Genomic DNA, 12,956 nt, shown 5'->3' on the forward strand with positions numbered 1-12,956 from the left:
GGTGAGTTGGGCACTTTTATATGGGATATTTGTTAAATCTTAAATGACCATCTGATACTATTTACGAAGGAAAACTGGGGGTTACATTTTCTCCTGTCGATAATGTTACTGAAGAACCTGGCTGCCCGCTTTGTTTTTGGCAAACGATGGCAGATGGCCTTCAAATGTAAGGAAGTGTGAGGTCGTCCACTTGGGATTTGAGAAAGACAAATCGGAATATGTTCTGAATGATGAGAGAGTAGGAACTGTGGAGGTGCAGAGGGATTTGGACGTCCAGGTACATAAATCAACTAACAGCTAGTGCGCAGGTAATCAAAAAGGCTCATGGAATGTTGGCCTTTATCTCAAGGGGGCTGGAATACAAAGGGTAGGAAGTTGTGCTTCAGAAGTAACCTCTGGCGGACCCCATCTGGAGTACTGAGTTCCGTTTTGGGCATCACACATCACGAAAGACATATCGGGGGAGAAATTGTGTTCCTTTGCGCCTCCCGTTAGCGACCAGCCTATGCGACCGGGTGTGGTGCTGACATCGCCCCCCCCCCCCCCACTATATTCGGCGGGAGTTTTGAGACGGAGATCGTGACATCATCGCCGTGCGCATCGCCCCAGACCCGAAATTGACTTCCGCCCCCTGCAGCAGCGCAGGGTGAAAACACCGGCAGCTACAGGAGGCGTTCCGTCGGGTGGCCGGCCGCTTTGGGGGCGATGATTGACAGCGAGGTAAGTAAAAAATAACTTGCCTTTCTTGCTGCCCTTTTTTCCGCGGGTTCCTGCCCGTGATCGTTCAGCTCGGCGCTCTGCCCGAGTGCCGGGCGGATCGGGCGGGATCACCACTTCCTTGGTGGTCCAGGTAGGTCCGTTTTATATCGCAGAGCCTGCAGTGACGGCCCTTCCCTTTGTGGGAGGGAAGGAACCATTGAACGCGGCAGCGCTGCACGGCCCCGTGCGCAGAGCTGCTGAAGTCCCCGCCCCGCCTGCTGCCCATTGTGCTCCAAGAAGGAAGTGGAGCCTCTGATTTAGCATTCCCCCTCCACCTTGGAACGGAAACGGTGAATTTTTTTAAAGTTTGAAATCGTTAGCGCCTGCCGCTAACTTTTCAAACTTAAAACAAATTAGCATCCCCAAACGGGGCGATCGTGAATTTCTCCCACATTGAGTGTGGAGGGGGTACAGTGCAGATTCACCAGGAAGATTCCAGGGCTCAAAGGGTTAAATTATGAGGACAAGTTGCATAAATTTGGTTTGTATTCCCTTGACTTTAGAAGGTTGAGGGGTGATCTGATCGAGGTGTTTAAGGGATTTGATGGTGTTGATAGAGAGAAACTATTTCCTCTGGTTGGTGAATCCAGAACAAAGGGGTATAATCTTAAACTTAAAACTGGGCCATTTAGAGTGTAATCAGGAATCAATTTTTCACACAAAGGGCAGTGAAAATCTGTAACTCTTGGCCCCCCAAAAGGCTGTGGGTGCTGGGTCAATTGAAATTTTCAAGATTGAGATCGATACAATGTAAGGGTATTAAGGGTACCAAGGCGGGTCGATGAAGTTTAAGGTACAATTTAGCCATGATCGAATTGAATGACGGAGCAGGCTCGAGGAGCTGAATGGCCTCCTGCTGTTCCTATGCATGTTCCTATGTTCCAGTTTGACTACAAATTCTGATGAAGAGTCACACTAAAACATTAATAAGCCTTTCTCTTGAATATATGGATTAGCCTACAGTGTCCCCTTTTTGGTGATTTTATTTCAGAGTTTTAGAATTTATAATGTTGTATCTTTAATCCTATTTTCTATTTATGGAGACTTTTTTGCTAAAATTATTAACAGGAGGAATTTCATCCCATACCTGCTGGTTTATGTGATGAGCTTGAGTTGGGTTGATGGTATATGTTTCTTAAAAAAGTACTGCGTCCTAACTAAAACTGTGTCTAAACTAAAACTTTCTTAACTGAAGTAATCATTGCAATGCACACTTTTAAGCCTCTGGGCTAGAAATTGGCCAGCCTTGCACCCGTTTGTTCGGCGATATTTCGCCTTTTTTGACGGGAAAAGGTGTTCACCTAAATTAGCTAAAGTCTTATGCCGGCGATTTTGAAACACCGCTGAAAAGCAGACCACCATCATGCAAGATGAAAAAATGTGATATCGCTTTAAATTGGCAGTTCGGCGCACCCGTATTCTGGGTGAAAATAAATGCCCGAGAAAAGCCTGCGTTGCAGCCCCAAAAATAGCGGTCGCTATGAAAACCTGCAAAAAAGGTAAGATAAAGTTTTTTATTTTTAATTCATTTTTAGCAATTTGCTAGATAAATGTCTTGTGAATGTTTTGTGATTTTTAAAAAATTTTTTTGTTTTTTGCAATTTCTTTTGTTTTCCCCAGGGCGTGTATTTTTGGCGGTGATAGGCCTCGGACTAAAGTTGGCGAGGACCGCAGTTTCCACCGCGAATCCTCGTGCAATGCCGATTTTTATCGTCGGGCGCATTTTTTTTCTAATTTTAGGCCTTCAAAAAAATAGTGGTATTTTTAACGGTATTTTTGGCGAAAAATACCGCTGTCACCAAAAGAATTTCTAGCCCTGAGTTAAAGTTGGCAGTATCGCTAGCGGAGCACAAAGCAAAGTTGTTTGCCGCTCCTCTGTCTACTATATTAGTAGAGCGGTTCCTTACTGTCCATCCCTCACCCCGTGGGCAGCGTGGAGGTCCCGACCTGCAAGGGAACATCAGCGGCAGGTCGGGGCCATAAAAGGAGCGGCGAACAGCGGCCATGGGCAGCGTGGCGACATACCACGGCAAGGTACAGCGCAAGCTGGTGCAGGAGGGCGACGGCTGTGAAGAGTGACGTCATCAAGGTCCAGGTCGGTGATTGGAGCGTGGGCAGATACAGCAGGAGCGGCAAGGTCGGGGCGAAGGAGCGGCGAGAGATTGTGGAGGGACGTGATCGGGGCCCAAGGGAGGCGCAAGTTTGGGGCCAGGGGCCCAGGGGGCAGCACGGGCCCAGCCCACACTGCGATATGTGCGCGCACTAGGTCCGTGCAGCAGAGCTGGTCTCCAATTGTCTTGGGTAACCCTTGTCACTGGACCGAGACCTCACTCTGTCAAGCCCGTGTGGTGGCTGGTGTGCAACGGCCACCCCACGTTAAAAAAAAATCACGCACAGGCATCTTCCACCCTTCAGGATGTAGTTCGGGTCCTTCATTGAAACACCTGTGAACTTGCCCTTTTTTTTGGCGTGGAAGCAAGTCATCCTCGCTTCGAGGGACTGCCCATGATGATGATGATGATGATATTAGTAGAGGTCTTAACACATTTGAAATAAATGGGTTAACGCTTCCATTAAAACAGTGGACAGAGGAATGTGATACAAATACATTTGCCTGCTAATATTGCCAGGTATACTTTCTAGGCTTTAATATTTAGCAGCAGGAGAATTCTTCAGCAGCTTATAAATTATATGTTGGTATTCTGGCACAGCAGATGCATAATGCGATAACCTAACTGCTTGAAGCCCTGATTTCCAAGATAGGGCGAGCTTGGCAATGCTTTGGAGTAATCGGGTCAATATTAAATAGTTCATACAGAATTTTAGCATGATTAACGTTTTCATAAATTTAATTATGGCTTGGTAGTTGTTAGCGTTAGTGTTTTCTTAGAAGAATCACTCAACACTCAGAGTCGGTTCCAATGCCTGGCGGCATTTAATAACGCTCAGCGGGGAGGAAACACACAGGACCGTATCCAGGTTTCTCTCCACAGAACAAAGAGTTACATGTACCTTTATATGTTTCACAACAGTTACAAAACAGTTTACTACAGTTACACAGCCCATCACGGCTGGACACAAGCCAATCACAACGATTATAGATTACATATAGGTTCTTTTAACCCAATAGAATTCTCCTAGTATCCAGGGAACCATATGTTCGGTTATTGTCAGCTTGGGCTGATCGATGGCTTTATAGGTTCTCTCCCTAGTTCTTTCATCTGGGAGAAATAATTGGTATATAGCCTTGTTTACAGCAAATGGTTTCCCTCTTATCTTTCTTCCTGGGGAATTAATTGGTTTATGGCCTTGTTCACAGGAGATGGTTTCCTTCTTATCTCTGTCTTCCCAGGCATTCCTACAGTGGGCCTCACAGGGTTATTGCTCGGTCAGTGAACGTTCAACAGTTCACAGTTTGACTACCTGATTTCCCATAATGCCTGGGCAGCCATTTTATGTGTGTGTCCATTTAAGCTTATGTGAGTTTTAAATATCCAGCAGGTGCCTAATGCCTAAGTCTATATATATATTTCTACTCTCTACAACAGTAGTTCCCTTTAATAATGTAGTGACTCATTAGTGCAATTGCAAATGTTAAGAACTGGAAACAAAAAATAAGCATTATTAGCATGTAGCTAACCAAGTTGTACAACCAATTGTATGGTATGCTAATCAGCTTTTACAAGCAGATGCTCTACAGTAAGTAGAACTTTGAACATACTTTGCATTGTTTCCTGCTATTGATGCACAGTGACCCAGTCCGAAGGAGATCAATTAGTCCAACAAACACCATCCACTTTGAATTCAGCTCAATCCTGTCTTTTCTCATCATTCAATCTCACATCTGGCCAGAAATGCATCCAGTTGCCTCTTGAACCCATTTCTAATATTTTGCTTAATGGCCTTCAGTGGAAACTGAATCTCCAAGTCGATTACCTTTTGGAGAAAAAAAAAATCTTTCTAATTCTTCCTTACTCCTCAATTGTTTTTTTTAACTTGTGTCCCTTTGTATTTGAGCTCTTTACGATGGTGATCAATTTGCCAGGATCAACTTTGTCAATCCCCTGAATAATCTTAAAGTTCAAGTCATTTCAAAATGTTCTCTTTTCCTCAGTGAATAAACACAGCTTCCTTAATCTTTTCCCACATCTTAAATTCCTGATACGTCTTGGTTGCTTGCCTCTGTATCCTCTTAGATCAATTCTTTTTTGGAATTTAGCGAATGACCTCAGTTTCTTGGGCACTTAGAGGACACAATATTGTCAATTAGGGTTAGTGACTACCTTTAGAATGTTTTCATTTAATAGGAACAACCAGATGAAGTCAGCTTCTCCATCAGCTCTGGCCTTCACCATACAATTACAAAGTTTTATGATCGTCTTGTGTCTAGCAGCAAACTTGATACATTTCAAATGTGCAACATGCTTTACTTTGAATATCCATGTGATTCTATAGGGCTGATTCCCTAACTGGGTGCTCCCGGAAAGGAGCAGCACTGACTGGGAGTAATAGTTGGGAAATCGCAGGGTCTCAGTGCCTGTATTTCCGTCCATTCATTTTAATGAACAGAAAATTCATGGGCATTTTGGCCCATGTCTTACCGACCAGCACTACCTGCAAGTGTTGCTCCTTGCCAGGAGTGCCTGATTGGCGAATCAGCCCTTGTATAAACCAAACACATTTTTTTGTGTTCTTTTCCTCTTGCACAGAAGTTGGTAGTATAAGGGAACTATGTCTTCTGGTGCAGTTATACTCTGCCTTTCTAGGCTGACACTCCAGTGCAGTGCTGAGGGAGCGCTGCACTGTCAGAGGGGCCGTCTTTCAGATGAGATGTTAAACTGGGTGGACTGGCATCAAACTGACAATCCCAACAAAACAAATTTGACAAAAGGCTGAAAACTTAGCTAAGATGCTCAAGAGCAGAACTGATTGCATTGCCTAACACATTGATTCCTCGTCTGCTCTCTCAGATGAACGCAAAAGATCCCACGGCACTATTTCGAAGAACAGGGGAGTTATCCCTGGTGTCCTGGCCAATGTTTATTCCTCAATCAACATCACTAAACCAGATTATCTGGTCATTATCACATTGCTGATTGTGGGAGCTTGCTGTGCACAAATTGGCTGCTGTGTTTCCCACATTACAACAGTGACTGCACTCCAAAAGTACTTCATTGGCTGTAAAGCGCTTTGAGACGACCGGTGATTATGGAAGGCGCTATATAAATGCAAGTCTTTCTTTCTTTCTGGCTAACACGGAAAGGCTAGGAAAGACTTCTACTTTTAACAAAGACAAAGAAAAACTCTACTTTTGTGTGAACCATGTGTCAGAAGGGCTCTCCCCTTTTTAATGTGTCAATCATTCCCAACAAGTCAGTACTGTAGCACGAATTTCCAGACAGGTCAGATGCACTTTTACAACCAGCAACCCCCTTGCAGCCTTACTTTTAACAAAGTGATCCCTGCAATTGTGAGGGGTCGTGACCTATTTATGGTTCACTAAGTGTTTTTTCCCTGGACCAGAGCCAGGGATAATGATTTAATTGCTTAAAAGCCTGTATTCAAAGTTTACTTCGCAGCACTCAGTTCAACAGCTGAACTCCATAAGTGTATGGGTATCCTTTGGCAGTTTACATGGTACTTCTCTTACTAATCTCAAAGGCAATGCTTTGGCACTGTTCCTACATTACAATAAATCTAGATACTTCAAGGAAGATACCTTTGACATCCTATACTAGAAAGATGGATTAATAGTTGATCAGGGACTAATCTGTATAATTTTTGTGGCCATCTACTTTTATGGAGGTTCATTGAGTTGAAATTCATCAATACCACAAAGTTGAATATTGCCTATGTTGAAGCTGAACAAGCTCCTGTAGTTTCACAATATCTGCCAGTGGTAACACCATACAATGCCTGGACCACAAGCACTGAATGAGAAGAGGCCATTCAGACCATTAAGTCCTTTCCTTCCACAGGCCATGTGCAATCCATTCCATGGTGGGCTTCACCTAACTTATTCCAACTCTTGAGGAAGGCTTCTGCAAAGTTTGTACCTTCCTCCCAAAGGTAAATCAAGCAAAACTCCAGTCGACCATATATCTGACCTTAGTCATCCGTGACGGTTATCTTCACTGGCATGACGTTCCCAAGGTCTCGGTAATTGAGAACCCATCGTGTTCCATTCAGCACAGAGGGATCTCTGTCCTTGTAGCCCACAATCCCTTTCCAAACTATATTCATCCAGCCCTTTTCAAAGCTGTTCAGCAGAATAACATTGATTTGCTTTAGCTGGGATTCTATTCCATTTATCTACTACACTGAGAGAGAATATTCTGCTCATTTCAAGTTTTACTTGAAGCTTGTTAATTCAATACTTGTATCCTCTACTTCTGCGCTCAAAGGTTAAATAACACGTTTTTATCTCGTGTCTCCACATTTTAAAAACTTGGATCATATCCCCTCTTCATCTTCCGTGAATACAAATTCAGTTCTGTGAGCATTTCTTCATATCTTAGAGCCCCAAATCCCAGAATAATTGTTGTCTTCTCTGAACAATCTCCAAAACAGCACTGCCCTTTTAAGGTAAAGTGTCCAAAGTTGCACACAATATTCCAAATATCGCCTCACCAATAATTTCTTGAAGGTTAGAATAACTTAACCCAACTTAAAATCAAATGCCCTTGAGATGTATACAGGCACATGATTATCCATATTGATAAGTTTCACAATGACTGGATGCTTTCAATGGTCAATAATCACATCTAAATTTGTTTCCTTTTCACCTTTACTAATCTATATCTTTTCACTGTGTACGCATTTCCTCTTTCCTCTTCCAGCATGTATAGCTTTGCATTTGTCTGCATTTTTCATATCTTATTGAGCATTCATTCAAAAGAAAAATCCATTAGCTTGTACAAAGGCAAATACAAGATGCACTGCAGCAACTCGCCAAGGCTTCTTCGACAACACCTCCCAAACCAATGCCCTCTACCATTTAGAAGGTCAAGGGTAGCAGACGCATGGGAACACCACCACCTCCAAGTCACACACCACCCTGACTGGGAAATATATCGGCCGTTCCTTCATCGTCGCTGGATCAAAATCCTGGAACTCCCTCCCTAACAGCACTGTGGGAGCACCTTCACCACACGGACTGCAGCGGTTCAAGAAGGCGGCTCACCACCACCTTCTCGAGGGCAATTAGGGATGGGCAATAAATGCTGGCCTTGCCAGCGACGCCCACATCCCAGGAACAAATTTTGTAAACCCTCACCATTGCTCGAGGTCTGTTACTTGTTCCAGCTTTTTGGGCTTTTGTGATGAATTTGAAAACAGAGTGTTCTCCCAATTGAATCCTATGAGGGAATTAAATGTAACATCTTACCCATTCCACCCTGATAGAACGCAAATTACTCCCTGTATTGCAACTGAATAAGAATTCTTAATGCTTACATCAATTTCAGTAGCCCAGCTATTAGAATATTCCTCGAGACAGTATAGTGGATAGATCATTGACTGGACAATGCACAATAACAAACATCTTTCCACCATCTCAGAGAGGGGATAGAAGTCACAAAAATATTTCAACTAGCTTTAGGCTATCAATCGTTGCAATGCTCAGTGTGAGGACAAAGCTGAGTGACAGCGAAAATGTTTGAGAGCTATGCGTTACATGTAATGTTTACAATTCCCGAGGTGTCTTCAAAAGAACAATAGAAAGCAAGGAATAAGAAAAAAACTATTTGGCCCAACAAGTCCATTCCTTCCACAGACTATAGACATACTGCCCTGTCATGCACTATATCCAGGTTTTTCACTGCCTCCAACCTCCCGAATATTTAATTACCCTTACAGTCTGCATTATTCCACCGGAGGATTGTGGGAAGTCTCATTGTGGAGATCGGAGGCCTGGGGAGGCAATCGGAGGCCCAGGGGGCGGGGGTTTCTCTGATCGCAGAGAGTAGGTTTGATAGGGACCCTGGATCCAGGAGCCTTAGTTTAACAATACATGAAACCTGTCCACATGCAGTTAAATTCAAAATGGAGGTGCAAAAAGAGGCTTCCAGCCTCATTGCAATATTCAAATTAAGGTACCACCCCCTGGGAGCGAGTTGGCTGTCTGCTCCCATCCCGCCTCTGTTAAAACTGGAAGTGGGCGGGTTGGAGGCGGGATCAGGTCAGGAATCCCATTTTTAACAATTTAACTGCCTCTACGCTCCAAACCCACCTGTTTTTTTTTAGGGGAAAAGTGTGCTTCACACAGTACTTGGTCAATTCCATTATACAAACCCTTGTAACCTTCATCACCATTTGAACCACATACATATATCCAGTTTTTAAGGAGTTATTTAAAGCAACATAAATTGCTTTTACACAGAGTCAGTTCCATATATCTGCTACTCTGGCAGGGGATGGGGGAAGAAATTCTCCTGATCTTGAGTATTACTCGATGTTTGTTAATTTTGTACTCATGGCCTTGGGTTCTGCACTCCCAGTCCAAATCAATTAGGCTGCTTACATCTGAATCATCCATTCCTCCATTTTTCACATTAAATCAGCATTTTGTGAGTGCAAAATAATTTAAATACATCAACTCTGTACAAATATATGCAGTCTGCACGAACCTTGAGATGTGCTCAGCCTAATGTACTGCCATATATGCTGCACATTTCTTGTGAGCTCATGATATTTATGTAATGCAATGTGGATTTGTAGCCTTCAGTACCAGACTGAAAAGGCCCCAAATTCATTTCATTTCAAAAGGGTTTTAACCTATGTCCCCGAAGGGAAAGGCTATTGTTCCAACTCACCATTTCACCCAAACCTCTTGAAGATCACTTTTATTCCTTTGCATCGTACAATAAGAACATAAGAACATAATAAATAAGAGCAGGAGTAAGCCCTATGGCCCCTCGAGCCTGCTCCGCCATTCAATAAGATCATGGCTGATCATCGACCTCAACTCCACTTTACCGCCCGATCCCCATATTCCTTGACTGCCCCAGACAATCTATGTTACATTGTCAATGAAGCGCCAATTGAAACATGTCTCTTTATTTATCTGTGTGAATAGAATGCTGCTGCAGCAGCTACCTCTGCAGGGACCGTTTCAGAAGATGCTCTTGACGAAGATGAAGAAGGGAGACTGTCACAAAGCTCATCAGAGTTGTCAAAACTCAGTTCAAAAAGTGCAAAGGAACGAAGGAACCGGCGGAGGAAGCGGAAGCAGACGAGAGGACACTCTGAGGGGGAGGAGAAAGGAGACCATGAAAAGATTTTAAAATCAGAATCTGACAATGGAATCAGTAAAAGGGCCAGGCATTTAACACACGGAATGAAATACCCCATGAATCAGGTACAGTGATTTCTCGATATTCTGGTTATTATGTTATGTGATGCAACCGGAGACCAATCACAATGAAGTAACTAGGCCAGCTGACTGATGGTTATTCTGCGGTGGTAAATATTGCTCAGTCGCATCACTGCTGTTAACGCAAATTATGGAATAATGAATTTAACAATGAGATTGGTGAACTAATATAGTAAAACAGTTTCGCCTCTGAATGCATTATCAAAATTCCTCAGCAGCAGAGGATCCTGCACATTGAAACGCCAGAGTACCACAGATCCTGGTTGGCACTGTCCTTCAAAATTTCCACAATGTATGCTTTCCCATCTTTAAGTTTTGCCTTACCACACAATCTATTCATGTGTTGAGAATTTGGCCGGTAACCTTATACCAAGGTTTCCACCAATGTTGCTAGACTCCAGGTGGATTGTAAAAGTGTCCTGAGCTGTCTGGCCGTAGATTCCTGGCCTGTTAAATAATGCCAAGCTTTCTCTTGGAAGGTCTCGTAATGGTCGACTTGAGATTGGGAACTTACTGCGCGAAGAATCGCAGGCCTGAAATGGTAAACTGTTATTCCTTGGTGCAGTGTGTAGGTAACAGGAGCTGCACTTCTGTTCTCCATTTCTTTCCAGAACTTGACGACTGTTCCCATAACAGAGGATACACATTTGACACCTGTCTTGCATTCCTGGACAAGATACAAGAAGTGGGCAATGGCCAACATTCCAATTGGGACATTATGCCCATCATATTTAAAAACCAAAGTGGTGACACATTGTGTTCTGTGCAGACCAATCCTTTCTAGACCACCAGTCTGAGACTATAATAGAGTTGATTTACTGCCTCTACCAGCGACGCAAGTCAGGCAAATGGGGGCTGTTTTTTCTCATTTGGCTGTACACCCTTGTACCTCACTCCAACTTATTTTGTTCGAGCTTAATTAAGATCATTCTTTATTTTTCTAGTAGTATTTCCACCCATGAAAACCAGGCATTAAAGGCAAACTAATCTCCCAATTTGAAGGAACAGCTCATGTTTTGTTTCTTTTTACTGCATAAATGTAATAATTTAGATATTTGAAATTTCTCACTCACTGAATGGATAGGAACATTCTCTCTTGTTACTAGCTACACCCATTTTATGCAGCTACCATTTGGCACGTGATTTATTAATGAAACAGTATTTTGAAGATATACATTCAGGAATAACATTGCTGAAGGGAAACAAAAACTGCAATTGAGTGTTTTTGGCTATCACTTAAATGATTTTGGCAATAATTCAAGGTGAGCTCACAATGCAAGTATCACTGATAGAGTGGCAACCAATTGTGTTGCAGAGACTTCTATATATTGCAGTCAGTCCAATATATTGAGGGTAATTTTCAACTTTGCCACCTGGGCAGTAACCTGGCGATGAGTCACCTGCCCATTTTTCATTTCTAGTTTTCTTTATCTTTTGTGGCGTTCAAACATCGTTTAATCAGACCAACTTGTCCAATTTCCTGGACTTTTATCAGATGTAAAAGTTTGCCACAGGCAGCGAAGGCCCAAGATAGGTTAAAGAACTGAAGTTGCAATAGTTTGCTGAACAACTCTGAAATTCTACAAAATCGTAAACATGCAAAGAAGTCGATGATGCCACAATAGGTGAGGTTTTCCTGGGTCTGCACACAGGCACACTGCATCACCTGGGTGCTGCGAATGTCAGGAAATCGGGCAGTGCCCTTTACAGACACCCGCTCCAACCTGGCTGATTTTCTGATATCTGCTGTGCCCAGGCAGTCCAGTACATTTGGGTGCCAACCCAGGAAAATCTCCCTTGACCTATGTACAAAATGCTATGCATGGCATTTCCATGCAATTTAGTGCAAACATTCTGCTAACTCTGTTGTAAAGGTATCACCAGCAAAGGCAATACCTTTCTGCACCTATCACTGAGCACCGCACTGGTATTCTAAAATGCTAGCAAAAGGGGCAAAGAAAGAACGCGGTCACAAACAGTAAGTCATTGCATTTCAAAGTAACTCATTTTACTAGTGTATTACCTCCGCTCTTTCACTGAGTTATTGTTCTGTGTTGTAATAATGCATTGGTCTATGAAAAGTAAATCTGCACACTGGAGTCACATTTCAGCATCAAAATCACCAGATTGGAGTGCTTGGTGCCGCAATGCGTTTTAACAGTGTGACAGGTCACAGGTACTGTGACTTCCCAATCTCAGCTGAACTTTTGGAGGATGCAGCAGGCAGAAGCTATACAATTTCTCACAGTGTCATTCATCCATAATTAAGAACTTCTAGTACTAGCTGAAACTTGGGTACAGGTTGCATGTTCACCTCAGCTGGGAAAATATTACATTGTGTGGTAAGGCCGAAAGAGGGGGAAATAAGCATTATTTATATCAACATATGAATTCGACAATATTTATTTATTCTACTTATTGCCTCATTTCCAGTTCCTTATTCAAAATCTAGAGAAATTATTTTGCTAATATATTGAAAGAAAAGTGTTTTTAAAAAAAAAAAGAAAAACCATTTCAGGACTCAAAGAATTCGAGTATAATAGACAATGTGGCCTCAAAATTATGTACCTGAATATTATCATGCAAATTCTCAATGCAGTTGTATGAAATCTAATTATTTTAACAGAAGAATTAATCTGTTTGCTTTAAATGTGCTCGAACCTTTGTTGAAATAGTGGAGGAAGCAATGCATCAAGTGTTCCAATGATTATATTGCACAGCTTAATTTCCAGGCTTCTAGCTAATCGATAATTATTTTGCTAAATGTTATTACCATCAATTCTTTTATCTGTGAGTAACACCATACAAGTTATATTTTATTATA

The 12,956-nt window shown here is 42.5% G+C and overlaps 1 protein-coding gene across 1 annotated transcript in view; it reads left to right on the top strand.

Moving 5' to 3' along the window:
- Positions 1–12,956, top strand: part of LOC139240932 (sodium channel protein type 8 subunit alpha-like) — a 291,960-nt gene that overhangs the window by 197,978 nt on the left and 81,026 nt on the right. Inside the window, exon 10 of the mRNA XM_070869475.1 lies at positions 9,836–10,117. Coding sequence (XP_070725576.1) covers positions 9,836–10,117 — 282 coding nt within the window. The remainder of the gene's footprint in view (positions 1–9,835; positions 10,118–12,956) is intronic.

The sequence above is a fragment of the Pristiophorus japonicus genome, chromosome X (assembly GCF_044704955.1).
Source record: "Pristiophorus japonicus isolate sPriJap1 chromosome X, sPriJap1.hap1, whole genome shotgun sequence".
Classification (NCBI taxonomy): Eukaryota; Metazoa; Chordata; class Chondrichthyes; family Pristiophoridae; genus Pristiophorus; species Pristiophorus japonicus.